Source organism: Etheostoma spectabile, chromosome 4, assembly GCF_008692095.1.
Source record: "Etheostoma spectabile isolate EspeVRDwgs_2016 chromosome 4, UIUC_Espe_1.0, whole genome shotgun sequence".
NCBI classification, from domain to species: domain Eukaryota; kingdom Metazoa; phylum Chordata; class Actinopteri; order Perciformes; family Percidae; genus Etheostoma; species Etheostoma spectabile.
Window position 1 is genome coordinate 19328769 of NC_045736.1, and position 27948 is coordinate 19356716.

Here is a 27948-nt window from a genome sequence, read left to right on the forward strand (position 1 = left end):
CTAAGCGTGTGGCACTCAGAGTTACATAGTTTACAGGAACAACCTCCTATGGCGCTTTGTGGTGCATTGTAGGTGTCTGAGTCTGTTGCTGAAGGTGCTCCTTAGTCTGACCAGCGCAGTGGGTGGGAGGGTGGGAAGAGTTGTCCAGCATGGAGTGTATTTTGGACAGCATCCTCCTCACTGACACTGTCTTTAAGGAGTCCAACTCCACCACAACAACATCACTGGCCTTCTGTATTAGTTTGTTGAGTCTGTTGGTGTCTGCCACTCTCCGCCTGCTGCCCCAGCATGCAACTGCATACAGGAGAGCACTAGCCACCACAGACTCATAAAACATCCTCAACATCCTCTGACAGCTTTCTGTAAAGCAATTCCGTCCAGTTTATTGTTTATGTGTACTCCCAGGTATTTGTAGTCCTTCACTATTTCCACACTGACACCTTGGATGGAGACAGGGGTTACTGAGGCCTTCCTCCTTCTCAAGTCCACTACCAGCTCTTTTGTTTTTGTCCCATTGATTGCAGCCTTCTCACCATCCCTGATACATCCCACTACCGCAGAGTCATCAGAAAACTTGTAAAGATGGCAGGACTCTGACTGGTTTGACATATTTTCTGATACATAACAACTGTGTTGCATTAGGAATTAGACTTATTTATAGAAAAACATACACAAACACAAAGAAACAAAATCCTGTTTATGAAGGTTGCCTAGTAGTGTGAGTTCAAACACAGCCTGTTAGGCCTGCTGCTGCTGCTACTGCTGCTGCTGCTGCTAATTAGCTCTCTGTCTCTGCTCCCCCCCACCCCTCTGTCTGTCCTTAGTTGCAGGAGTGAAGCCTGGTGTGCAGGAGTCAGGGTTCCAGCGTCAGCTCATCTACACTAATCACCTCTGCTTCAAATACCCAGTCAACCTACCCCTCTTTGTCAGATCGTGGTCAAGACGATCAAGTTAGGCTCGCTGTTGACGCTACCTGTCTGGAGCCAGCTTTTGTATATTTAGCTTACCCTGTTTGTTCTCTTTCTGCCACAGTTCTGTGAACCTGACTCCTGCTGCCACTTCACTTCTGCCATCCACCGTTCCTGCTCTCTGTACACTGGAGCTCCGGACTTTTGGACACCTGTGCATTACGGGACCACTCCCACTCTGTACCCTGGATCTGAAATCAGTTGAATTTGGACTTTGCCTTTGCCTTGTTGCATTCCTGTAAATTTGCAATAAACCTGTTGAACTTTCATTTGGCGGTGCGTTGTTGTTTGCACTTGAGTTCAACTTTCGTTTCACATGTAACACAGCCTCTAGAAGGATTCAAATACAGAAAGAGAAGTGTTGGTGAATCGACAGAGAGATAACATGTACTGTGTACAAAGGCCAAAATACGATAGTTGGAGAGCAGGCTGTGAGGTTGTCCTGGAATAGCATTTCTACTGAAACTAATGTTTAGGTTGTGATTAAAGTTATGTCATGGTGTAAAAACACCTATCTTGTTCAAGGAAGTAATGAGAGCGGGAAAGAGTAAAGGGTTAAATAGAGAGTTACTGCACAATGGAATGCATAATATGAAATATGGAAATGATAGCAAGCTATATAATACAGTTTGGCCTTGGTTATTGTATATTCTGTTTTGTCCACACACACACACCCTTAAAATGCACACTGAATCTATATTTAGTTATTATCTGTAAAAGCACATCAATATCTACCTGCAAAGATATGCTCAGTGAGTAAAAATAATAATTTCTCTTTTTTTGCTCATTTGTTCATGCCCTGAGTTATTAATGTATTCTCGTGGTGCTGAATGTCCCTGTGTATGTTTATGAGCTACATGCTTAAACTAGAGTCTCCTTATTTTAATGGTCAGTATCTGACACTGGTTGTTTGTGAGCACCCCCTCTGAACAGTCTGTACTCAGGGTCAATATAATGTCAGATTGGATACACTTACATAATACTGCAGGAGCACACAGGTCCTTTTCATTCTTCTTTCTTCCTCTCTTCCAAGCACATGTAAATGCACAGGCCATGCACATACACACACACACACACACACACACACACCACCGCACACGCACACACACACACACACACACACACACACAACACACACACACACACACACTGTCCAAACCAAAACCAAACTTCAAACACGTCTTGCTAGTTAACTTTTTATTCAGAAGTAGTAAGTGGTGGTGAATTCCCAGCATTTACCATTTTAGTTAGTCACACTATGACATCATACTCTTTGAGTGTCTATAAAACTGTCGGATGACGTTGCCTTTAAACCAACAAGACAATGGGATAACTAAGCAAAGGGCTGCGTCAGCTTGGGCATGTCACTACAGAGTAGAAGATAAAATACAAACCAGAGCATCCAGTTTAAAGTCTCCTTAAACACTGACACAGCACAGGGTTTTCTAGTCTTTAGAGTTGGGATTGTACAGCCCGGGAAAGTTATCAAAAAAGAAATAACTGTTCACAAGGTAAATGGTAAATTAGCACCATGCCGCCACACACAACAACAGACATGCTACAGGATACTTCTACCTGTTGCAACTGCAACAACTTGATTGACGGAAGGAGTTGTTCCCCTTATACTGTACTTAATACATTTTACGGTAAATATTTCTCCACTACATTTCCCAGATGGGGTTGAGGATGAGATTTCTGTGACAACAACCCCCCATTCTCCCATTGCATGGGTCTCAATCAGTTAAATGAGGACCGCTGTGGATCTAAAAAAATGCCTTGGGAAACATGGGTAATGTTACACATCTCTCTCAGGTTTTATTTGAGTAAGATGCCGGATGCCTGATTTTCGATTTCAATCATAGTATGTTCAAAATGTGTTTTAAATTCAACGTTTACCAGTATTTAAAAATACATCCGGAAACTGAACTTAAACTATATTTATTTAGCACATTTGTGCTTATGTTACTACTCCACTATATCTCAAGAACAGAAATGTTTTGTTCTTGTACAGGTATCAATTTGTATATTTTCGACAAGGATATCCTGGAACAGCTAAAAGGCCCGAGATGAACAGCAGACTGTACTTGTTTTTAAACTTTAATGAAGCCCTCCAGTTTTATGAACAACACCGCCGCCTGGTGTAAACTGTGTGAACTGTTTTCTTTTGCTGTAGCTGTTAGGGACATCTGTTGTAATGTTGGTGCCATTATAGTGTTTGTTTTGAACTTCTTTTGTTCTTTTACCATTTTATCTTTTGTAAAGCACTTTATAACCTAGGTTTTTAAAGGTGCTATAGAAATGAAACTGTGTTTACTTTGTCTACTTACAGTCCTTTATACAATCTATAGTACATCTACTGTGTGTTCTGTAATTGGCTGTGTTCTAACTGTTTGGCTGTATTTGTTAGGCCAACTGTAATACACTGCCCACAAGTAACAGTGAGCAGTACATTTGACAAAGGCAAGTAACAAGTTAAATTGAATATTTAAGTAGGTCAACATGAGGTAGGGTGGATTGCCCTAATGTGGGACATTTTTTGGTTTTTGGACTTCTATAGTATATTACAATGTGAAAGCAACACATTAAATCCACACCCGATACCATTTTGAAACCCCCAGGGGGTGTCTTAATCAAATCAAAAGAGAAAATGCAGACAACACATTCACAAAAAAATGATATCGATATCGGTGCTCTTAGTGCCAAACTGTCTGAGAAAATGTGCAGCTTCCTAATGTGGTACAGTCATTCGCCTAATGTGGGACACTGTAAAGTCTTTGTTAAAGGCCTAAACCACGGTGCACTGCCATTCACGAATGATCGTAAAACTTCCTCAATAAGTGTATTATCTTGTATTGTGTGCTCAGAGTGATCAGTACATTTTACCCTGCTCTGGAGAGTAGACTTGGATATGTTCCATGCCACATAGCCAGCAGTCTCATGTTAGGGACCCCACCATTCTCAATAACCTGCTTGTCATTGAGAATGGTGGGGTCCTTTCATCCTGTCTTGCTTCCCTTGATTTCATTTCCTTGTCTTATCCTTTGCCTGCCTCTCTCTCTGTCTGATGATCTCTCTTTGTCTTTCACACCTTTGAAATTGTGATCTGAAATACATTTTATTAACGTCAACACTATATTCATGGAATAAAATGGAAGGGCCTTATTGAGTTGTTATTTCTGCTATTTTCTTTAAGACTCCCTACTCCTTTCTCTCTCTCACACACACACACAATTTTGATCACATGACACTACAGCTTTGCTTTCCAAAAGATTCACTAACATTCATTAGTTTCGGGAAGAGCCAAAACCGCTGGAGCATAGGTGTCCATCCATTTTAACCCTCAATTACGTTTCAGATGGAAATGCTGTAGACCTACTTTTCTTCCACTAGTTCTGTTTTAGTTTTATTTGCTTTGTTTCTGCACAGATTAAAATATTGCATGCAAAACCTGTACAATGTGATGCAATTAAAAAAAACATCATAATATCACCTAATCAAAATTTAAAAACACCTTTGTGAAACTTTTTTTTAAAGTTATATAACTTCCGCCGGACGTCCTGTCCAGTGGCTCTTTTAATCTGATTTTAATTGCCTGTCCCCCTTTTAATTTGCTTTTAGATAACAAAACCTGCTTTTTAAGCAGTGTTTTAAGTGGCTTTCCACATTAGTGGTCCACTTGTGCCCGTAGCTGTTATCCCAGATGCTGCGTTTTACCCAAACCTAACCCAGGCCTACCTGAGTATTTTCTGCATTGTACTTCTACTCAACCACGTTTCAGATGGAAATGCTGTAAGCCTATTTATCATTCCACTATTTCTGTAATAGGCCTACTTTTGTTTGCTTTGTTTCTTAACAGATTCAAATCATGCACGCAAAACCTGCACCTGCATGTAATGATAATATAAAAATCATATCAGCTAATCATAATTTTAAATCACCTTTGTTAAATTTATCTTTGAATATTTTGTTTACGCAACACCATCCCAAATGGTCTATGCAGGTCTTGTGAATTACCAACAGTGTTTTAAAATGGCGTCACGTCAAGTTATTAAAAAAGATTCCACATCACCTGCCGAAACCCGGGATCGAACCAGGGACCTTTAGATCTTCAGTCTAACGCTCTCCCAACTGAGCTATTTCGGCACATCTAAAACGGGGCTTCGATAACTTCATATAGAAATACTTCAAAGCTAGTTGTCTCTCTAACTTTCTGTAACGTTGAAAGTATGTTTTCTCCATTAGACTGGTTTTCTCCCAAGAACTAACGCCAACCTAGCTAGCCGGACCCAGAGTGATAGAGAAAGACTCTATGGCTCTGGCAGGACAGGACAGGACGTAGCTAGCTATCCATGGTGGAAACCGCCAAAGGTTTATTTTTCAACAGGACCCTGGCTTTCGAAGAAAAAGCGATACCACGCAAAGCTAAAAAACAAATTTGCGACGAAGCAGCAACGCCAGTGGAGAATACCAGTGGAGAAATTCAAACTCCTACATGTAGCCGTGTTCAACTAGCTCTAGCTAAGTTTGGACACAAGATGGCGCCATTTGGTCGCCATATAACGCTGGTTGTGTTAAAATGGCTTGCCATACTGGTTGGCATATTATTCCGTGGACCTCTGAAAATAACTATAGCAGGTTTTTTATTCACTATACTACCCAGCGTTATTAGAGTTGAAAGCTCCTTGAACAAGTATTTGTCAATGTAATTACGTTGTGCTAATTATGCCTCTCTTCACTTCAAGTAATTTGACTGCTGGAATTGTAGCCTACTTTGCGTCACATAGGCCTAGGCCTTGTCTACCAAAGGGTCTCGTGAATTTGTGTTGTGAGCTGCAGAGACCAAGAGCTTGGGCGTGCATCTACCATGTGTTTGTGTAGTGTTATATGCATGGCAGTCTTAGCTCTGGAGCTGCCAATTGTAGGTCTCATACATCCATGGGAGTAGCACACCTGTTGTTTGATACTGTTCCACCCTCTTTGCAGGAACCACTGACTGTTAAAGTGTGTAGGCTTTATCTTATAAAGTAACGTTAAAACATGGATTTAAATAGCAGAGGTATTTTTGATGGTGGTTACGTTAGAGTTAGGTTAGTAGGGCAACTTAAAACAGAAGTTTTAATGGCAGAGTTAGATGTTCTTGACCTGTAGGATATTCGATTGTGCTCGTTGAGGGAAGTGAAGAAGAGTTTGCTAGTTTAGGCTACACCCAGTGGTCAGAAACCCACACTGTGAAATATCAAGGTATTAATTTCTATATATGCATGTTTATCACCGGTAGCCCGATGGATGGATGCTAGAGCCGCGAAACCCTGTTTTTAGCAAGTGCCACATAGCTTTTATTTTCTCCAACCTTTTTTGTGCGGTTGATTCTTTGGTTGACAGCATATTAGGGCCAGGGGTTAGGCTAGGGTTAGGGTTAGGGTTAGGGTTAGGGTTGACAGCATATTAGGGCCAGGGGTTAGGCTAGGGTTAGGGTTAGGGTTAGGGTTAGGGTTGACAGCATATTAGGGCCAGGGGTTAGGCTTAAAGTGGGCCAGAACAATTCTTCTATTTGGAATTCTGGCACATTCAGTTAAGAAGTAAATTAATCAAGCCTTATTGGCAGTTTCATACATCAGTATTTTCCTTTTGTTAAAAGATCCATTCCTGTGTTTCTACTCATTGTCAGCGGCACACCGGCGTGAGTCCATGACAAGGCAAGTGTCTGTGGTGAGTTCTCATGTTTGTAAAAACTATGTCTGTAATTGTCATTACTGACCTCAGGCTCAGTATGTTTCTGGTTGTATGTTTTGCCATAAATCACAAAAGAGAGACTATTAATACTTACTTGTTGGCTATTCAGTGTGTTTTGTAGACAACACCCAAATGTGACATTTTCACTGTACGTAGGGCAAAACTGCAAGACTCTTCTGGGCCTACAGTACTAGAAACAGTATAGCTTGCTAATCTTATCATCCTGCACTATGTTTTTCTCATTTTTCTAATGGGGCTCTGCATTGATGCAGTGCCGTCCCTTTATTAGTCATATGTCCCGATGCCAGCTTCTATGCCTCCATTCTCTTCTCTTCTTCTCCCCTAATCTCCCCTCAATACATCTCTCTCTCTCTCTCTCTCTCTCTCTCTCTCTCTCTCTTTCTCTTTCATTTTTGTTCCACTGTCATCCCCCAAGGTGACTTTCCTTCCTTCACAGACACTGCAGCTGTTCCTTGCTTTGTTCTGGAAGGCCTGAGCGGGGATAAGAGATGACAGAGATGCAGGCCGGCGGAATAAAGAAAAAGAGAACCAAGGGAGAAAATGAGGGTGTGAAAGCGGAAGGGACTGATGATGAGATTATCAAGCAGAATGTAGGAATCTAAGGTGTTGTTGACTGCACAAATCAGTAAGGCATCAAACACACAAACACACACAGATTTTTTTTTTAAATAAAAAGGAAGTGTCGACATCAAAAGAGTAAACTGCCTTGACAGATGCTTACCTACTAACAAGTCTCATCTTCATTAGGACTGATGATTAGCACAGTTTACACAACACAGCAAGGGTTTACTACACTCAGCCTTAAATACTGCATGTATCTGGGACAGAGTTTCTAAATTTAGGAATCAGAGAGCCAGGAGATGTAGAAAGGGAAGGGCAGCTGGAAAAAGGAGTGACAGATTTGAAAGAGGGATGGTGGGCTTCCCAAACTACACTGAGCAGGATGAATTTAGGCAGTTCCTTTAAGACGGTAGAAGTATATCTGTGATGGAAGCCCATTGACAAACTGTCAATTTATGTAAAAGGATTTTTACTTATAATGTAAGCATAACAAAATGGTCATATTTTATTTTTCCATTTACATATTGGATTCATGTGAATTCTTAAACAGTCAAATGATCAGAGATGTCATGTACAAAAAGGGGATTACGTTTTTTTTGTTATTTAGTCTAAATGTTGGGCAAAAGCCATTTCTTCAAAGTCTACATCATTTCTTCCTCTGTATTAACTGTACTACTTATTTTACTTCTCCATTCTGTTAAGTGTCTAAAAGCTCATGAAAAAAGAAGACACCCACATTTTTCTTTCTTTCTAGTATTTTAGCAGAGACAGTGCATCCACACAGATATAGTATAAAATGCAATTTCCAGTGTAATTCAATTTCCTGACCAGTCAAATAGACAACAATATTGTTGTCCAACTAAATCTTGTATGAACTGAGACTGAGATGGATCAATTCTTAGATAGATCATCTTTTTAATACAGATTCTGCTCTGTTCTATACAATAACACATATTATAAATCAATAATACAATACTATGTATTTATCTATACACATGGTCATAAATGTACAGTACAGTGTACACACATACAGTATTAACACAAATACACTCATAGTTTCTTCTCTTTACAGTTACTTTCCAACTCACTCAGAGTCACAATGGCTGATTTTCTGTCCGGCAGATGATTGTGATCCAAAGAAAAACAAATTTGACTAAAACCCAAAACAGACACTTCAATATTTACATCCCTGAAAAATGTACAAGAATACACAAGTAATTGTCTTCTGTCTGGCTCACAAATAGTGTAAAAGGGGTGAGGATGAAGGAGATAGTCCAAATCCCAAAGACGCTCTCCAAGAGCCCATATAAAGTTTAAAGTGTACTCTATCTACTTATTAACATACAATTTACCTACTGTAACACCCATAATACAACAGTTGATTTAGGGCTGGTTTATTGTTTTATATCCAGCATGTAGGGAAATGAGACATGAAGCCCTGAGGAGAAAGAGCGACGCAGATATTGTCTTACATGTCCAGGACTCAGTCCAAAAGCTGACAGAGGCCTTTCTGCCTCTGCAGTCATTCAAAGTGCTGTCCAAAAGCAGTGACACTGCCCTCCAGAGCAACAAACAGCTAACATGAACAGATGTCCCATGTCAGAAGTTTTTTTGCCACATGTTGGGATTTCTCAGGTAGAAGATGCTAGTTTACCTGCAGTGACTACAGACAGTTTTACTTAAGTTTCCACAAAATGTTGCCCTTTGACTTCCACTTTAAAACTGAAGTGATACAATTTCAGTAGTATTACAGTGGCCTGTGTGGTTACAATTGCTCCAAGTACTCTGCTTTTAAATTATGCCCAGTGGCCTCTTGCTGTTATTTAGAATATTGAATCCCCTTTCTTCTCTGTTTTCCCAATAATGTAAACCATAAATAGAAAACCATCAATTCTTTGTTCACATTCTCTTTGTTGACATCCTAGGGGTCATTGCTTTTCTCATAATTTATTGCACATAATCACATACACGCTTGTCGTTCATTTGCACAACCGCACACGCAAACACATATGCATACATGCACACATGCACACATACAAACACAATCACACATCCTCGCATAGGTCATCATGACTAATACTCTTAAAATTTATTAAAAAAAATAAAGTCATGCCTTTTAGCTTAATTTGAAAATATTAGAATCAGTTTTTTGCAGTTTTCTGATAGTTTCACATGAGCCTGTAAACTTTAAATCTGAATGCTTGTATTTATTTGCCATTACAGTAATTTGCTATGCCATATACAGTATGTGCAAACACTTTTACTCTGATACATTGTTTGTAAACATACAGCAGGACATTCAGCACCACGAGAATACATTAATAACTCAATTAAGGCATGAACAAATGAGAGAAAGAAAGATAAATTATTAATAAATATTTTTACTCACTGAGAATATCTGTGCAGGTAGATATTGGTGTGCTTTCACAGATAATGACTAAATATAGATGTGTGTGTGTGTGTGTGTGTGTGTGTGTGTGTGTGTGTGGTGTGGTGTGTGTGTGTGCATATGTACATGCACATGCAAGTTGAAACTGCACACAGGAACAGTAATGTATGGATTTTCTATGTTGTCTAACCCTTATCCTACAAGTGGGATGCACAGTATTTCCAGTATCCATGGGATGTTGTCATAATGCTTGGCCAGTGTTGTCATGGAGACTCAGCGGCCACCTTGTCAGTCATAAACTGGACTAATGAGGGCCTGTGTAAGGAGAGCAGGAAGCAGGCTCTAATTAGAGCTCAGGAGTCACCTGCCTCCACATTTGCATCAATCCAGTGGTCATAGGATTTGTCCTGACCTTTGTAGACTTACTGGTATTCTCACACCTGTGCACAAATATACACATGATCCACCTCTAGCAAGTTGGTAAGATACATACAATTCTTCAAATTCACAACCATACACTCACAAATGCAAACACACCAGACCAGCCTCATTCCCTCACTGCCTCTGTGAGGCATCGATCAGTGCCATCACTGGCCTCCACCCGTGGCTTGCGACTTTTCCTCTGGCCTCCTTCCACCCAGGAGTTATGAATAACTGTCCCCCCACTGGGAGCCGGGTCCACCTGCAGAAGGGTAACTACCCTTTTTTTGACACGTGTTTTGAGAGCACGGCGCAGCTTCTGCCTGGTGAAAGCGTAGAGCAGAGGATGAAAAATAGTGGTTCCATAAGCCATTGCCAAGAAGCAGAGTCGCAGCCGCACCAGGCCGTCACTGGGACCCATACACAGGATCAAAACATTGACCGCAGACAGAGGGGCCCAGCAGCCCAGGAAGGTGGATATGATGAGTAGGGACATCTTTAGGACCCGACGTTGACGTTCTCGGCGGTCCCTGTGCCTGCGCACTGCCCGCCTCAAGGCAATGATGGCAGAAACCGAGGCCTGTACACCCATGGTAGAGGCAGGCAGTGGTGAGGTGGCGTGGGTCTGGGTTGCGGCCGAAGCTGGGGTTGGAGAAGCAGGGGTGGCTGGCGTGGTGGCTATGGGGGTGGTGGCAGCAGTGCTGACAGTAGTGACTGTTGCTCCACTGTCAGACATCACTTGGGACATGGAGGGGAGTGGTGGGGGCGAAGTTGGTGTAGGGGAGGGGGAGGGGATGAGAGGAGGATGATTGAGGTTCTGGTTCTGGTTCTGGTTGGAGGACGCTACTTCTGTGGGCAGGCTCAGGTCCTTTGTCCTCTTCCTCCTGCAGCGTATCCTGCAAGTGGAGTCCTTTGCACGTTTACCCCTCATCATGTGGGAGCCTATGCGAATGTTGAGGGCCTGCAGGATCCTGGAGTAGGTGAACAACATAACGGCCACAGCGATGAAGAAGCATGGCACTTGGAGTAACAAGTGGTAATACATAGCCAGGCCTGTGTAATACCCCTGCCCCCCAACGCACAACAGTGTCCTGTTCTGCCATACTGGAGTCAGGTGGTGGGAAGGCGAGGAAGGAGGAGTTGAGGGTAAAGGGGAAGGAGAGATGGAGGAAAAAATAGGGGTCCGTCCAGTGGTGAGCTCAGAGACATTGTTTTGCACTTCAAGCTCCTCATCCTCACTGTCCTCAACCCTTGAAGAGAAGAAATCCCCCTCAAGGAAGGGCAGGAAAAAGACAGCCAAAGACACAGCCCACACTGCGGCCAGGAGCAGTGCTGCACGCCTTGGGGTCAGTAGACGACTGGCCGGACGCACTGAGATGTCATATCGGTCCAAACTGATCACCAGAACATTGACTGCTGTGGCCACACTGGTGAATGTGACACAGGCTTCATGAAAGCAGCACAGCGTGGCCAGGCTGCCAACTCCACTTTCATTAGCTGGCAGCAGGATCACAGCCACAGTTAGTGGCAGACACAGTAGACAGACCAGTATGTCCAGCACATGGAGGTTGACTGTGACCAGGTTGCTGACTGAATCCACGAGGTTGGACTGAGCACAGTAGAGCACAAGTACGGTCAGGTTGCTGCTGAAGCCCAAAACCAGCTCCAACATCAGTACAGTGGTCAAAGATACCTGGAAGCCCAGGGGGTAGGGTGTGCTCCAGCCCTCCTCCACCCCCACCTCGCCCCCTACATCCAATAGGCCTACCCCCTGACCATCGCTGGTCTCCAGGAGGTCACGATAGCCTTCGGTCTCCATTGACGCAACAGCACTCCTTCACACATAGCAACAGCGGCAAACACGCCAGACCATCCTCTGTCTTTCTTCTGGCTCAAACGAGACAGTGATGAGGATGATGGCCAGATCTGTTCCTTGATTCTGTGAAATCAAAATAGACATAGAAAGGAGAAGAGGAGTAGCAAGACAGACAGAGGGCAGAGAAAGATCGAGCAGTTATCACTCAGCTTGTCTCATATTTACTCAAAAATAACGCTGTAAAGAAAGTACAAGTCAAACTTGTCAGATTTCACAAGTCAAAAGAAGCAGTGAGTTGACGCAACAAGGTAAAAGTGATTTTGTCGGACGATTACAGTCATGGGGTGCAGTTCAACCTGCTGTTGGTGACCAATTATATCTCAGACAGTTAGACAACAACATGATTTTCATAGACAATAGTAACAGTTCAGACAGGAATTGGAGCAGTAAGTCTCTTGGGGGAAATTTGCAAGTATGAGTGCTTTAAGCAGGGACTCAGCGGAGGATCCCTGAACAGTCTACACATTTTTACAAACCAATGGGGATTTATTTTCCGACGGTGCTTACAATTCATATACTGTGCTAGATTCTGTTACAAAGATGTAACCATGCTTCTCATGAGTGGGTGGATATTTGATTCATTATTATGCAACATACATCATATGGGTGAGAAACAACACTTGCAGAATAAGGTATGTAGAAACCAACTACACCTGTACTGTTAAGATGGCAGTGACTACATGTTGTCTAAAGTAAGATATACCCGGACTTGTTCCTCCATTGACAACCCACCTTGTGAAAATTCATTAATGCCTGTACTAATCCAATAAATGCTAATTTAAATTTTTTTTCCACAAGCACTCAGCCTCTAACTCCAAAAGAAGAGGGGGCAGGGACATTAGTGGGCTGTGCAGTGCATGTCCACATAGCAGTTCCCCAACTGAGGGTGGCAGCAGTTAATAGAAGGGAATAATGGGGAGACGTAATAAAGACGAATGGATCAATGATCCATAGACAGTGACACATAAACAATGCTATCAGAGAAAGACCAGCTCCCTTGGCATCTTCTCTCCACACCCCCTCGGTCTCATCTGCTCTCCTACATCCCTCACATCCCTTCCTACACTGTTCCCATTTCATTTACTGGCTGAGACAGACTACTTTGCATGTAGATCATGTTATTCATGGCTGACTGGATGCTCTCCTGTGCTTAGTAAGGAATCATATAAAGTGTTGGTTGATTAGATACAAGATATCTGGTTGAAATACGGTAAGAAAAAAATATTCCCCGCGACTGAACGAGGAGCTATGCTGTGTCCTGACTGGCGTTGTTGGCCTCCTTTCCTGTCAACCTTACCTCTGCCACACCTGTAGTTCTCACCCTCTCGTTTGCCCTTTTTCCTTTGTATTATTTCACAGTTCCTACCATTTATCATGTGAAATGGACCTGCTGGCAGAAGAGGACTATGTGTGGAACAGTGGTCCATCTTAATCCACAAATGGGTTTCATGGGGTTTGCGGTGATGCTGAAACATTGATTTAAAGTATCATTGATCTGCCAATTTAACAAGCCTGGGGCAAAAGAAGAACCACACTCCCTGTCTCCACCTCTCACGGGGACCTGAGGTCTCATTTTAAACACTGCACAAAATAGTTGTGAGCAAATTTGTTTTACTCTCTCTGTCCCTATTAATTCCTAAACCTAACCATTCCACCTGCAGTTAAATATGTGTTTTGATAATTTACTTGAACACAAGTCACAGTATTTGTATGAGCAAAGGTTATGTGTTTTAAATGTTGGATGTAACGTTAGTACTTGCAACATTTCCCTACCCCAAAACAGTCCAAAAAAGTATTCAACTGACAATGGAAATTTGGCCTGGATACTGAAATTACAGCATAATCACAGACATTGCCCTACGAGTAAAAGAAATATACTAAGTATTTAGATGCACCCTCTGTTTGAGACTGTTCACACTGAGTGTCTACCTCTTAAAGTTCAGTGGGCTATGACCTTATAATGCCATCAACATCAATTGTCTTTACAGTCTTTGTTCAATATGGTGGACACCAAGGTAATAAAGAGCAAACAAAGGAACCTCTTATGTTTGACAGTCAGTCACTTACACCAATCAAAGAGGCAACATACATGTCAATACAGCATTGACAAAGCAGTGTATTCTATCTCTTGCAAATGCGTTTGTGGCATGTGTTTGAAGCACTACAGTAAATTAATGTCAGGAGAAGAACTCAATTGTGTGTTACCATATAAGTTAAACCTGATAATTAACTTAGGAAATGTAAGCGTACCATGATTGACTGTTTTCTGAATCGTATTATATTCACAGATAATATGAAAAAAAACAGAAGAATTTGTTCTTTTTTGACAAGAGTAAAAAGGATATTCTGCAGTCACTGATCTGATCAGACTCATCAAACATCAGCCCATCATCCGTTTCTCTCAACAGTCCTGCCAATAAATACAAGGGGATGATTGTGTACAGGTAAAATGAGCAAGGTGAATCACTTTCGACAAGAGGCATTTATGTTACTCTATGACAAAGATAAATACTAAGCCATTATCAGTCCTGTGATGCATGGGTTGTGTGATAATGAATACTCAGTACTGTGGGATGAACTGTTAAGAGATACAAAGAGCCACAAACAATAGTGTAGAAAAACAAATCTGTGTAAGCATGTGGTTTGGGGGAAATACAAAATGTCAGAAGCCCTGAACAGCTGTGGCTCTGACTTGCGGGCAGGAACAGTCACACTATTTTAGAATTCATATTGAGGGGGGGGAAGAAGAAAATTAAGATGTGTATGCAGGGTGGTGAACTTTCTAATGATCCCTAGTGTTGGTGTCTTTCAGAGGAATTGTAAATACTCAGGTTTATTTGAGGCTGCACACCGGTCTTGTACAATTTATGTGTGCATCCTTCATTTACTATCATATTTCGAAAGCTAAATAATTTGTCTGGTTGGTTTAGTGTGGATTCTAATGAGAATTGTCATCCACAGATTTTACTTTTGCTTTGCAGGATACAGTGGGGCTCGAAAGTTTGAGCACCCCAGGTCAAAATTTGTATTAATGTGCATAAAGAAGCCAAGAAAAGATGGAAAAATCTCCAAAAGGCATCAAATGACAGATAAGACATTTGTATAATATGTCACAAAAAGTTAGGTTTTATTTTTTTTCATTTACACTTTCAAAATAAAATAAAACAAAAAAATGGCGTCTGCAAAAGTTTGGGCATCCTGCAGAGTTTATAGCATGTAAAAAGAAAAGCTGAGACCTGACAGCGTCATGGATTGTTCTCAGTCATCGTCTGGAAAAACCAGGTGATGTCAATCTTAAGGTTTTAAATGCCCAGACTCATCTGACCTTGCCCCAACAATCAGCACCATGGGTTCTTTTAAGCAGTTGTCTAGAAAATATAAACTGAAAATAGTTGACACTTACAAAGCAGGAGAAGGCTATAAGAAGATAGCAAAGTGTTTTCAGATGCCAATATCCCCTGTTCGGAATGTAATTAAGAAATGGCAGAACATAGAGACAAGCCTGATGCATTGTGGAAACAAGTTCTGTGGACCGATGAGGTTCAAATAGAACTTTTTGGCCGGAATGAGCAAAGGTACATTTGGAGAAGAAAAGGCACAGAATTTAATAAAAAGAACCTCTGTCCAACTGTTAAGCATGAGGTGGATCAATCTTGCTTCGGGGTTGTATTGCAGCCAGTGGCACAGGGAACATTTCACGAGTAGAAGGAAAAAGGGATTCAATAAAATTTCAGCAAATTTTGGACGCTAACTTGATGCCATCTGTGAAAAAGCTGAAGTTAAAGAGAGGATGGCTTCTACAAATGGACAATGATCCTAAGCACACTCAAAATCCATGGTGGATTACATCAAGAGGCGTAAAATGAAAGTTTTTGCCATGGCCTTCACAATCTCCTGACCTCAACATTGAAAATCTATGGATAGACCTTAAAAGAGAAGTGCGTGACAGACAGCCCAGAAATCTCCAAAAACTGAAAGACTTTTAGAAAGAAGAATGGGCGAAGATACCTCAAACAAGAATCGAAATATTCTTGGCTGGCTACAAGAAGCGTTCCCAAGCTGTGATACTTGCTAAAGGGAGCAGTACACGGTATTAACTCTGCAGGGTTCCCAAACGTTTGCGGACGCCATTTTTTTCTTGTTATTTTGAAAGTGTAAATAATGGAAATAAAATCTAACTTTTTGTGACATATTAAACAAATGTCTGATTTGTCATTTAATGCCTTTTGGAGATTTTTCCATCTTTTCTTGGCTTCTTTATGCACATTAATACAATTTTTTACCTGGGGTGCCCAAACTTTTGAGCCTCACTGTATGTAATCTAATTTGGTGTCTTAATTACTGTGTTATTCTGTGCTTTGTTCTAAACAACAACAAAAATGTGACGGTGTCCTAAACTGCACACCTTCCTGAAGCCTGTTGTCAGGGTTATTATAGGTGTTGGATAGTATATGACAGGTTTTCTAGCCTGTTTCCACAATTTCAGAGGGTAAATGTTCAAGCAGACCCTGTGAAAAGTTGTTTCTCTCTTTTATTTTCACCAAAATATATATTTATATATAGGGGAAAATGAAACACAACATAACTACATTGAGAGAACATGTCAGAAGAAGATGGATGGGCAACATCCAACAGTGTAGGTGATGACGTCATGACGAAGAATGAAATACAGCAGATCACACAAGATTCACCTCAGATGAAAACTACAATTCCAGGCAAGAGCACCGCTTTGATAAACAGCACACACACACACACACACACACACACACACACACGTTTCCTGGGACGTCCGAAATGAGGCAGAAAAGGTTTATGAACTCTGTCCCTTTGTGTCAGACTGCTGTCCGTTGTTATGTTGTAGGCTGTAGGTATGTATATGTAGGTAGTAGGATTAGCTAATTCGTTGTTATAAGACTCTGTGACCATTTTAGTATGGCTGCAGGCATTGGCAATTTTTGACCCTTTTTAAGGGGGCTCATCTCAACCCCGTAAAAAATTATAATAATAAAAACAAATAATTTGTTTTGCAATTATTCAAAAAACTAATTTAGTACTTCAAGATAGATTTCGCGAACTTAGTGTGTTAGTGACAGAGGACAAACAATTCAAATAGGTTCAAAGGACTTGAAACAGGTTTAATATCCTGTATTGCTGTAGCCAATGCTATGCACCTTTAACCCAGTCAAGGAAAGGGTCAACCGAATCGTAGTGTTGGCAAATCGGAGGTGGTTATGCCAGACTCCCTACTTTGGCTTAGTCTCTAATCTAATCTGTCAGAGGGAGAGCAGGAGTGTGGTTGGTTGTGAAGTTTAACATTGGTAGTCCCCAGAGAAGAAGTTGATAATTTCATGGCTCAGATCAGAACCCAAATTGATCAAGATCAAGATCAAGATCAAGATAACTTTATTGTCCCCTGAGGGAAATTTGTCTTGGGCATCAGTACTACATTATGCTGCTGTAAACATCACTAAACACAGACTTTACATACACATACAACATACAATCCACCCTACATTGCAGACAATGCACAAGTAACCAATGACCCTCCCCTGTCAATTGATAACCAAGTATATAAAACCTGAATAATAAAAACAGATAATTCTGTATAAATTGCACAAGACCCCATATAAAAGAAAACAATATGACAGAAACAAAATACAACTGCCACAATACTATTGTGACAAAATCACATACGTGATACGTGATACGTAGGCAACTAAAATTGCTGAATGTCAGAACATTGTGTCAAATTGGTAATTTACAGTGACTTATAAAGTGTCAGGTTTAGTTCCATCATAGTGTTAATAGTGTCAAAAAACGTTAACTGATGTTGTTAATGAACTGATGTTTAGCGGGGGGGGGTTAACACTTTTGCCAGGCACTACATCTGTGTCACATTCTCATTAGAGCTGAGCCCCCCTAAAGGTCTGATCCTAGAATCGCCCCTGGCTGTAGGTAAGACAAAATAAGTATAATAGCTTAAAAAGGAAGCAGGACCGCTTAAGAATGACAGATAGGCAGCTCAGAATTCCATAAACTGATGTTTAAGGTCAGCTAATGTTATCTGAAAAGTCTTGTCTAGTACAGCACACTGGATTTCTTTGAGTTTTAATTCTGCCCTGTTGGCAGGAGTTCTTATTTTTACCATTTACCATGCTGCTGGGGGTTATATTCAGCAGTTGGAAATGATCCAGCTGTTCCGTAAGGCTCTGCAAATCCACCTCAGAGACGGTGATCAGCAGTGCTGTTTACACCAGGAAAACAATCAAAGTAGATTTTTTTTCTCTCCAAAAATGAGATTGTAAAAAATGCAGTAGTAGTAGGAAGCAGTGCTTGGTTGTTCAGATAAGAAAAAAAGACGTTTACAAGAGGGCTTTGTATCTGACTACAGACCCACAAAGCTGTAAGTATATACCTGCAATGTATTGTGGTTTGTTTAGGCTACTATCTGTAGAAAAATTCTTATGTTTTTTCTTTGATGGATTTTTCCTTTAAAACAGGAAAATGTCAGTACAAAACAGGAAAACTAGAAAGGGGTATTTGCTCCTTGACATTTAGGGAAAAAAGGGAAATTTAGAGGAGAGAGACGGGAAAGGTGAATGAAGGAGAAAAAGAGGGAAACGAGAAAAATCAACCAGGATGGTGGCGCATGCAGCCCGCTGACTCATGGCTGTCTTAGGTATTCCTAACGTCCGCAGTGAGACAATCGATCAAAGGCTTCATTTTCCCACTCGATTCATCCAGCGGCGCTAACAGCGAGCAACCATCAGCTGGGCAGCAGCATCCTTGGCAGGCTCCCAGCAAATCAGCCTGGACAGGCAAAAGACACAACCCGCTCAGTTAGAGCAACAACATCCCACCCCATCTGATATGTTTCTGATCAGGACAGTTTTAAGAACTTCAGGTGAAATACAGTTTGAATGTGAGTGTAACTCTCAAGCAACACTTAACACTGTACAATAAAAATATTTTTTGTTATAACTCCTGCCAAGCTTGCTGAAGACACACAAGCACATCATGTATTCCACAATGTAACTGCCATCCGCCCACACAGCCACCCACCGCCAGCCCGTGTCTCTGCATGCGCTCCCTGCTCGCATGCTCCCTGCAGATACAGTGGAAGATGGATTGCCATCTGAGGTGAATGACATCCTGTGTGCTTAAGAAACTGCTGAATCCCATCCGCACTTATGCCTGAGACAAGTTAGGGGGAAAGGGACGGTCGTAACGGGAGGTAAGATAAAAACGAGAGGTAGGTGCAGTGAGCTAGTGATGGATGGGAGGGAGGCTTAGGGGTGTGTAGATGGATGCTGATTTGTGTGCTCGCTTGAGGGGAATGTTTGTTCCTTGCTCACTACCTCTGTCCATCTCTCTTTTGAAAAGTCCCAGCTGCGCTGCCGCACCTCCCCTCACCATCCATCTTACAACCAGCACATGCCTCTTTGCTTTTACACTATGCATTATCGCTGTGTAATCCCGCCAGATCATCTGGACAGACTGTTCTGTGATTTTGAAAATTAAAATGGAAGTATACTGCTTACAGATTGCTGTCACCACATCAGAGATAACTGATAAAGACTCAAATGTCCCTGTCTAGTCACTATCATCCCACAATAGCGACAGGCTACTAGCAGAATGTCAATAAAAACGCTATAGTAGGCAGGTTAATATTGCAGCCTGTTCCATCTATAGAAACAGTTCTGTACAGAAAGAAGACCTTGGACTCCACAGCTCTGGTTCACAGGATATGAGTCATCATTATTACCTGACAGCATGTCAATGGATTTCATTTGGCTCCACAAATTCATTAAATACACTTCTTGGTATCCTATATATGCTCCAAGGCTGTAATTGTGCTATTACAAGCACCACCTTAATAAGCACTAATCAAGGCTACCGTGCAATCACAGTTCTTTGAAACAAGAAGAAATCAAAGTTGAGTGTGAAAGCTGGCAAAATGAAGTGAAACTGAGTCAGAGAAAGTGGAGACTGTTACGTAAATCAGCGCTTTGGAAGGCTGTTTACTGGCCCATCCAACAGAATAGCAATGATTGGGAATAATGATGGTAAGAAAATAAAAAAATAAATTGGAGACATATAACAGTGTCCATCATATTTCTATTGTACCAGTAATTACTTGTACATTCCTTATGTGTTCTGAAGTGATTGGATATGATTAGCAATGTCTCCTTCCAGCTCTCCATTTCAACAACTCTTGTCATTAGGAGTTAATGGATTGTCCGAATGCAGTCAAGTAGCAAGTACGCTGATTTGAGTTGTAGTGTTGTTAATAAATCGTCAAGTCACAGTGGAAGGTCTGTGGTGGCTTAATGCTGCTCTGATCTTCATTAGTAAGAAAAATCTTTGACACATGCTCACAATCAGGGGAGTTTACTCATAATGGTGGATGTTTCATTTTATTTTACAGTTAAAGGGTGCACTCCCGCCAATCTAACTTGAACATCAGTTTACGTTATAAGGAGTATTACTCAGGGTGTAAAATTACTATTGTGGTGTCTACTGTGGTTCTGGAGAAAGCTTTACAACATTTGAGGAAAAAAGCACTAATGATATAATCCGAGTTGCCTCAAATTGGGCTTGAGACTTTTAACAGGAGTTTGAAAGACGTGGGAAGGTGAACCCAATGCAAGCTATTGAGTTGCAATACAGGAAGTGTAGGGTCCAGTTAGGTGTTATAATTATATGGAAAGTTCATTTCCAGAATTCCCACATACTAAACAAGTCTAAAAGAATGCAGAATGTAAAAAAGCTCTGAATGAAAAGATATTAAAATTATAAAAATTATAAAAATTATAAAAATTGTTATATATTTACATGCACTCAATTTACTGTCAAATCCCTCAGTTTAAGATGCTCCAACAACAGGGCCCAGACCTGAGGGGAAAGATATTATTTCCATTAACAACAGCTAAATGCACTGTTTTCAAGATATTTGTTACAAATCTGTACATTAATTAAGAAAACAAAATAGTTGCCAAGGAAAACAATCATCCTGTAGAGCATGCATCCCTTATTTTTTATCCAATTGTTCTCCAACCGTCTTCATCGTTCTGAAACCACAACACAGCAAATGTTGAGGACAATTCATTTTCACTCCTGACACCTAAAAAGAGGCAGAAATTGTCAAAGGTTACTATTTTAAGTTAGAGTACATAACATAGGTATGGCTGGATTTTGGGGTAAACTACTACTTATCTTGGAACCTTTTTTATTACACTATGCTCGTAGACTGGGTAAACCCCGCCCACTCTGCCGACGTTCTGATTTAACCCATAGACATTCAAAGAAATGGACCAACAGATCCCGTTGTTCTGGACAGAGACCAGTGAATGAAAATAGAAGCACTTTTCGCGTGGTGGCTAGTCGTTACTGCGCAGCCTCCAACTGAGCTCCACAATATACTTGTGACATGGGCAACGTGTCTGAAAGTTGTTAGTCTTCTGGTAGCTGTGCCAAAAGAAATCTCAATCACTCCCAATCACTAGAGACGGAGAGGGTAGGTATATGTTAGGAGATAACATAGGCACAGGCTGATTACTGCTAACCAACATGCTAGTTAATATTAGTAATTAAACCTAAACAGCTAATGGAAGTCCAAACTGTCTGCAAGCTTCTCCTGGCAATACGGTGATTTGTCGACTATGCGACAGTGTGATTATGACACAATCATTAGCCTATTTTTAAAAAAACGTCTGCTACGGAGCCATTATTTATAGTCTTTATTTATCCCCTATGGGGAAATTACAATTAACACCATGTTATTACACCCTAGACACACATGCTCAGGTCCTTTACATGCACTATTGGAGAGTTGTCAGAGTGAGTGGGCACCCTGAGTGGCGGTTCGGTGCCTTGCTCAAAAGCACCTTGGCTGGTGAACTGGTATCTCTTCAGCTTCCAGTCCACACTCTGGTCCAAACGGGGACTTGAACCAGCAACCCTGCAGTCCCAACCCAACTCCCTATGAACTGAGCTAGTGCCACCCAATCATAAGGTGATGGAGCCTTTTACACATTGTCGTGTTTCTTTAGAATTAAACAATGCACAAATAGAGTCTTGAAACAATTCAGATGTAAAGTTATTTCCTGTCAAAGTGGTGCCAAAATAAATGGCAGTCAATGGGATGCTAACTGCAGGTGATGGCTTTGTAGCATTAAAATGGCGCCATGGGAGCTACGATTAAATACCTCCAGCTCGGTCTGGAAACCTGTACGTTTAATTTTCCTGCTTCAGTTCACAATTTAGCGGGAACCAATTACAAACTGGCTTATCTACCTGGTGCGCTATTGGTTGGTTTAACACGATGACAATAGAGAAGCAACTAAGCAGCTTATTGTTTACATTCAACATTGCGTCCACTGAACGCCACCGAAGAGCAGCAACCCGTTGATGCCGCTGCCGCTTCTATGTTACCCGGATCGTTGGTCTGATTGGTTGAAGGACTATCCAATTGTGTGCAGAGTCAATTGAACTATGCCTGTTGGTCACGCCATTTGTGCAGAGAAAATACAGAGCAGACTACCCAGACAAATATATATTATATATTCCCCGTAAAAAAAAAAAAATATTTGGAGTAAAATGTGCAGTTGCTTTGATTATCTTCCTTCACCAGATGGAAACATGAAAGGTTCCATGTGGACTTTTCTTGTAACTAAATTAGTGAAATGCATTTTTGTATGCTTGAGGCCTAACAAATGTGTAGAATTAATTTCCTTTTTCATAGAACGTTTGCAAATTTAAAATCTGCGCTGTTGAAATCCATGTTTACTTGCCATCAGTTTTCTTCTTCCCTGCCTTTGTTGTTACATTGCTAAGTTTCTTGGCACATTACATCCAGCAGAATAGTGTGAGGCCATTGGTAGGACTGTGTATTGTGTTGGACCCCTACATATCCGTGTGCACAAAAGGAAGAAAAAAAATGGGGACCCCTCATTAAAATATTGCTCCATAGTGCTACTAGTGGCCAAAAACTCTAAAACATGCATTTAACACATCCTTATACCTAAACAGCATTACAGATCGATATCCAAAGACTCCCAAAAAGACACATATGACCGTTCTATTTATTGCCGCAAAGTGGCAGTTTAATCATGTGACCGTAATTATGTGACCGTAGTTCTATTTAAAGTAACAGCCTCAGTTTTTTAAACACCTTGTAAACGTGAAACAGAACTTGTTAAGTTTAGGCAATAAAAATACTCCAGGGTACGTAAAACATCAGGGATTGGCTTCAAATGTTTCACGTAAAACCATTAAAATTATTAGTCACAGACTTTGTTGCATCCGAGACTAAGGTCTGTAAAACATGGTTAATTTCAAAATGACATTTGACTTTTAGTTTCATGTGGGACACACACCCCAGTCTCCTGAGTAAAGTCCCTTGCTTTTGATAATTACTACAGACACAAGAGTTCCCCGCCTAACGAGAAACATAATTGTCAGTTGTTGTGAGCTGCTTGTACAATCGACTCATATGGTCGTTTTCTGGGTGAGGACAGGCTGCTTTAACAAGACAGTGAAACAGCAATTCAGGAATTGTGCATTCTTGTAGTGTTCACCTTCAGCTTGAATTCAATCAAACCTTTCTTCAGCAGATCAGTGCCTGCAGAGACAGGAATCTCTCTATGTACCTTTTTTTTTTTAGTATCTGAAACAGACTCAAGCTCAGATCGGTCTCTAGTGAAGTGGAGATCAGTTAAAGAGGTCATAAAACTAGAAAAATGGATTTGAAGAAAATTGAATAAGAGCAAAGGAGTAAGTGAAACTGATGAGGTACTAGAAAAAAAGACTGACGTTGTCTGCAACAGGTTAAAGTGATTAAGCTATTTCACTCCAGAAGGCAATTAGAGCTTGATTAATGCCATTTATCTCTTGCAGCAGGACACCATTGACCAATAGCGGAGAGCATCACTGCAGGCATCTGTGCTCTCACACCATAATGACAAACAGAGGTCTAACCTGAGTGAGGGAAGAGTCAGGGATTTATTTTCTATTCCCGTTTGAAGAGGTTAAACCAGGAGAGCCAAAGTATATGAGACACACACTCAATACATACAGGTGTCAAATAAACCTAACTTACACATGCACCTAATGTCTGTCAGATTCCAACTTATGTATGAAAATACATGTGTCATTATACAAAACATACCAAAATATCCAATAAATGTGTCTTTGTGTGGGGGTCTTCTCTTCCATGTTGCCCCTGTCTCCCACCTCTTGATAGTCTATGTTCACTCCACTCTGCTCTTATAACAAGTTAATGTTCCATCTCTTCTCTCTATTTGCTCTTCATGCGTCTCATTTTTTCCCCTACAATATCCTTCTGCTTTTCTCTTGTCTGGTGCTGAGATCTGCTCCCCCTCTATGTTTCCCTACACTCACGTACTTTGAGGAACATTGTTATTTACTGTTGTTACGTTAGGGAATTAAGTGCAGCGTGCTTTTAATTTCACATGGTGTACATGAGCACGCTGACAAGAAGGATGAGCAACCTCAGCCGCCAGTATACAACTCGTGTAAGGCATCTTTATCATGTTTTGACTTCAATTCTGTTGTTAGTTCAGAGACTGGGTTTGACAACTTGTTTCTATGGCTTGGATCAACTATGACAATTAGAATAGGATGTTGCCAATCCATTCAAGAATATTATTATTAATACAAAAATGCAAATATAGTCCTTAAATACAGTTGTATTGTACTCTGATACTGCTGCTATGAAAGCCTTTTGCTGGAGGATTTTACAGCAGTAAATGGGATTGTTTATAGTTACTGCTGTGACATTTTGCACAAGCTCATTCACCATCTGCCATGCACAGTCTAGATATAGAACATACAATAAAACACTTGAATTGTCAGTATAAAATAATAACCTTTTGGGACTATCTGTGTTACAACATTACTGTTCTCAGCTCTTCAAAATGTGTGGAAATATAAACCTTTATATAAACCTAAAGATTCCTTAAGTTATTAAAGGATATTCAAAACAAATCCAACCGGGACAGAAGCTTTGTTAGAGCCTTTTAATGAAAGTAGAGCAGCTCTTACATAAATCTTATGTGCTTTTTCCGAACTGTTGTTGTCCCATAATAACCTCTGACCATCTCCTCTCCAGCGCTGTTATGTAAAAGGTAAAAAAGACTCATCAGATTAGAGAATACAGTAGTCTATGTCATCACGCTGAAAGAAAAATATGACAGCTTCCCTCAACTACGCTGCGGCATCTAGCAGGATAGTGACACGTGGTGAAATATTTCCCAACCAGCAGCATCAAAGCTTCTCTATAAATACACGCACAGACGCAAACATGCAATGGACCACATGCAACAAAGCACACTGGCTGCCACCATGAGAGTGAATGGAAATGGGAATATGTTAAAACAATTATCCCTCTGGGATTCTACATGGAAAAGAAACACACATACAGCAAGAAAACATCATAGAGAAGATACAGGACTATAACTTTAACTTTAGATGTTTTTTTTTAGATGTTTGTTTTGTTGTTCGCGTATTTATACATGCCAATGTCCAGCACATTGGTCAACCTGGTTGTTTTAAATGTGCTTTACACATAAAGTTGGACTGGATTGGTTTGGATTGGATTGGATTTAACTTACTCTTTAAGTTTTTTTTTTTTTTTTTTTTTATCTTATTCATGTTTGCAGTCTTATCAAAAAAGTTCATTACTTACCTTAAGTTAAAAAGACTGATTGTTTGATAAGTTTATGAAGAGAAAATATGGTTGTGTTACCTTACAATGGCATCCTCAACACTGCCAACATTTAATTTACATCCTGCAGATTATAGTATTTCTTTATTTTGAGAAAGCCTCTAAAACCTGCCAGTTGTTCACAAATTGGCCTACACAACCACACTTGAGAAGAACTGACACTGCACCAGAATTTTTAGCCAAGTTGAAAGTAAATTTCAATATTTTGCCACACATTGTGGCATACTGGGTGTTACAAGACAATAGCCTAAAATAAATCGGTGAATTCAAAAGGTATGTGAACGTGGGAAAGCAATGTGTGAGAATGTGTTGCAGGGGAACTCAGTGATGTGGGAACACAAAAGTAATGTGAGCAAACAAAAAATTACTATTAATACGTAATGTTAAAATCTTTCATGACAAAAACCTTGTGCCAGTAGGCAAAACATTTGGCAGCGCTTGATCCCAAGAATTTGATTTGTAATTGGAAAGGAAAAGCACTTTGAACTAATGCAAACAGACAGCAGTTTGACATTAAACTAAGTGGCACTGGAGCCTTAACTGGAGAATATGTTGCTTTAGTATTCAGCAGGGAGAAACCCATCACCACTCCACCACCACCTTCAAATCACACATGCTCCCATTTCACATCTCATCAACAAGAGAGCAGACTGCTCCATATTCAAACACATGGCAAAACAGGGCTGGATTACAAATAATTCAGTGGCCAAGAATTTGTAGATTTTAAAACCATACACCGTAAAAATAGAGCTTTACCAACACTTTGCTACTGTGTGAACAATAATATTTATTATATTGAATATTATATTAAATTCACCTAAAAGCAGAAGTAAAAGTAAGAAGACAATTTTTTCCCTTTCGATTTTTGACTGTTTTGACTCTTTCTAATGAAGGTGGAAAAATGAGGTCCTGGTCTCATGGGGCTATGCCAGTTCAAGATCAACAAATAATGTTCACTATGGAAACATGTTATATTTAAATGTAGTTGGTGAACTGAGCCATTGCTATTACAAACGATCAAACGGGCCACCTTCATGTCAAGCGTGGCGCATTGTTGTCACTGAAACAAATCAACAATCACTATGGTTGCATAGAAAATGGGACACATCCAACACAATTACTATAAGCCCACTTGAATCAAATCAAATCACTGCAGGTCTATTTTTCTAGCATATTAGATTTTGTTTCCCTCTCTGTGACAATAGTCAAATTGTTGCAGCACAGAATAAAAAAAAAAAGCCCAAATAGAAGGATTTTGTTTGCCCTACAGGTAATCACTTAATGTCCTAAAATGCAAAAAAGCGATTAAAACCAGTCTGTGACATGTCCCGAGGCAGTTTTCATACCCCTCATAAGTGCTGCTCTGATAATGAGGTGATTTGTTATGGTCGCCTCCAGTCCGGAATCAAAACAGGTTTGGACTGTCTTGTCCCTCCACTAGACATCCCACCATTGGTTTCATTTTTGCAGAAGACTGTCCCTTTTGATCCCTTACAAATCCAACTGTCTCATTTTAAATTAATTCTCACATATTGCATTCGTGAAGACATCAAAATCATGATTTTACTTATTATTAGGCCTAAATATAAACATTTGAGTCTTATTAGAAGAAGCGCTGTAGTCGAGTGTTAAACTTACCAGTTTGGTGAGTGGGGAAATCCCTTTACATCGTACTGCAGGTGTCGGTGCGCTGCGCAATTTCTAACACTGGACCCCGAGTCACTCCAGGAGTCTCTAGGACATCCGGCTGTCAGGCAAAAACGTGACCAGAATAATTTGCCTCTGTTTTGTCATAAATATTACAGCGGGAGGGGGGTACCCTCCAAGACTGCAGATGCAAAGCGCAGCAGTGGTTCACAAATCAGGTAATATCCCAGTGATGGGCTTTTTATTTTTGTATTCCCTACTTAACACGACGCGCTACACATGTCCACTTTTAAGCAGAGGACTTGTACAGCATCCCACTCACGGACCGGCCAAACGCATGATTATGCGCTAACCGCTCACTTGAGCGCGGTTGCTCCATTCCAGCGACCAATACGGTGATCTGCAAGCGCAGGAGGGAGGGAGGTGGGGAGGAGAGGAAAGGTTTTTTTGTTGTTGGAAGGGGGAGGAGACAGGGATGCGTGAGGAGGAGTGGGGGGCTGGGGTGGTGTGGCGCGTGTGTGTGTGTGTGTGTGTGTGTGTGTGTGTGTGTGTGTGTGTGTGTGTGTGTGTGTGTGTGTGTGTGTGT

The 27948-nt window shown here is 40.8% G+C and overlaps 1 protein-coding gene, 1 long non-coding RNA gene and 1 other non-coding gene across 4 annotated transcripts in view; 1 reads left to right on the forward strand and 2 right to left on the reverse strand.

Annotated features, from left to right (window-relative positions):
• Positions 1 to 5038: 5038 nt before the first annotated feature.
• trnaf-gaa (transfer RNA phenylalanine (anticodon GAA)) lies at positions 5039 to 5111 on the reverse strand. Its single transcript has one exon. It is a non-coding gene; the product is annotated as a tRNA-Phe (tRNA).
• A 3063-nt stretch (positions 5112 to 8174) lies between these two features.
• On the reverse strand, positions 8175 to 27780 carry LOC116688375 (G-protein coupled receptor 22). 2 transcript variants are annotated; one of them, XM_032514394.1, is made up of 2 exons: positions 27354 to 27780; positions 8175 to 12031 (listed from the first exon to the last, which is right to left on the reverse strand). In XM_032514394.1, the coding sequence occupies exon 2, from the start codon at positions 11909 to 11911 to the stop codon at positions 10220 to 10222; it is 1692 nt and encodes a 563-aa protein (XP_032370285.1). In that variant the 5' UTR covers positions 11912 to 12031; positions 27354 to 27780; the 3' UTR covers positions 8175 to 10219. The 2 variants fall into 2 exon arrangements, with proteins under 2 accessions (XP_032370285.1, XP_032370287.1); XM_032514396.1 differs by lacking the exon at positions 27354 to 27780 and adding an exon at positions 18604 to 18768.
• Positions 17692 to 27948, forward strand: part of LOC116688438 (uncharacterized) — a 466907-nt gene continuing 456650 nt past the window's right edge. Inside the window, exons 1-2 of the long non-coding RNA XR_004331777.1 lie at positions 17692 to 17766; positions 26215 to 26220. This is a non-coding gene — a long non-coding RNA (uncharacterized LOC116688438). The remainder of the gene's footprint in view (positions 17767 to 26214; positions 26221 to 27948) is intronic.

What these genes read in the sequence shown, in the direction of transcription:
- LOC116688375 (XM_032514394.1), bottom strand. Translation starts at nt 11,911, where the DNA reads ATGGAGACCGAAGGCTATCGTGACCTCCTGGAGACCAGCGATGGTCAG.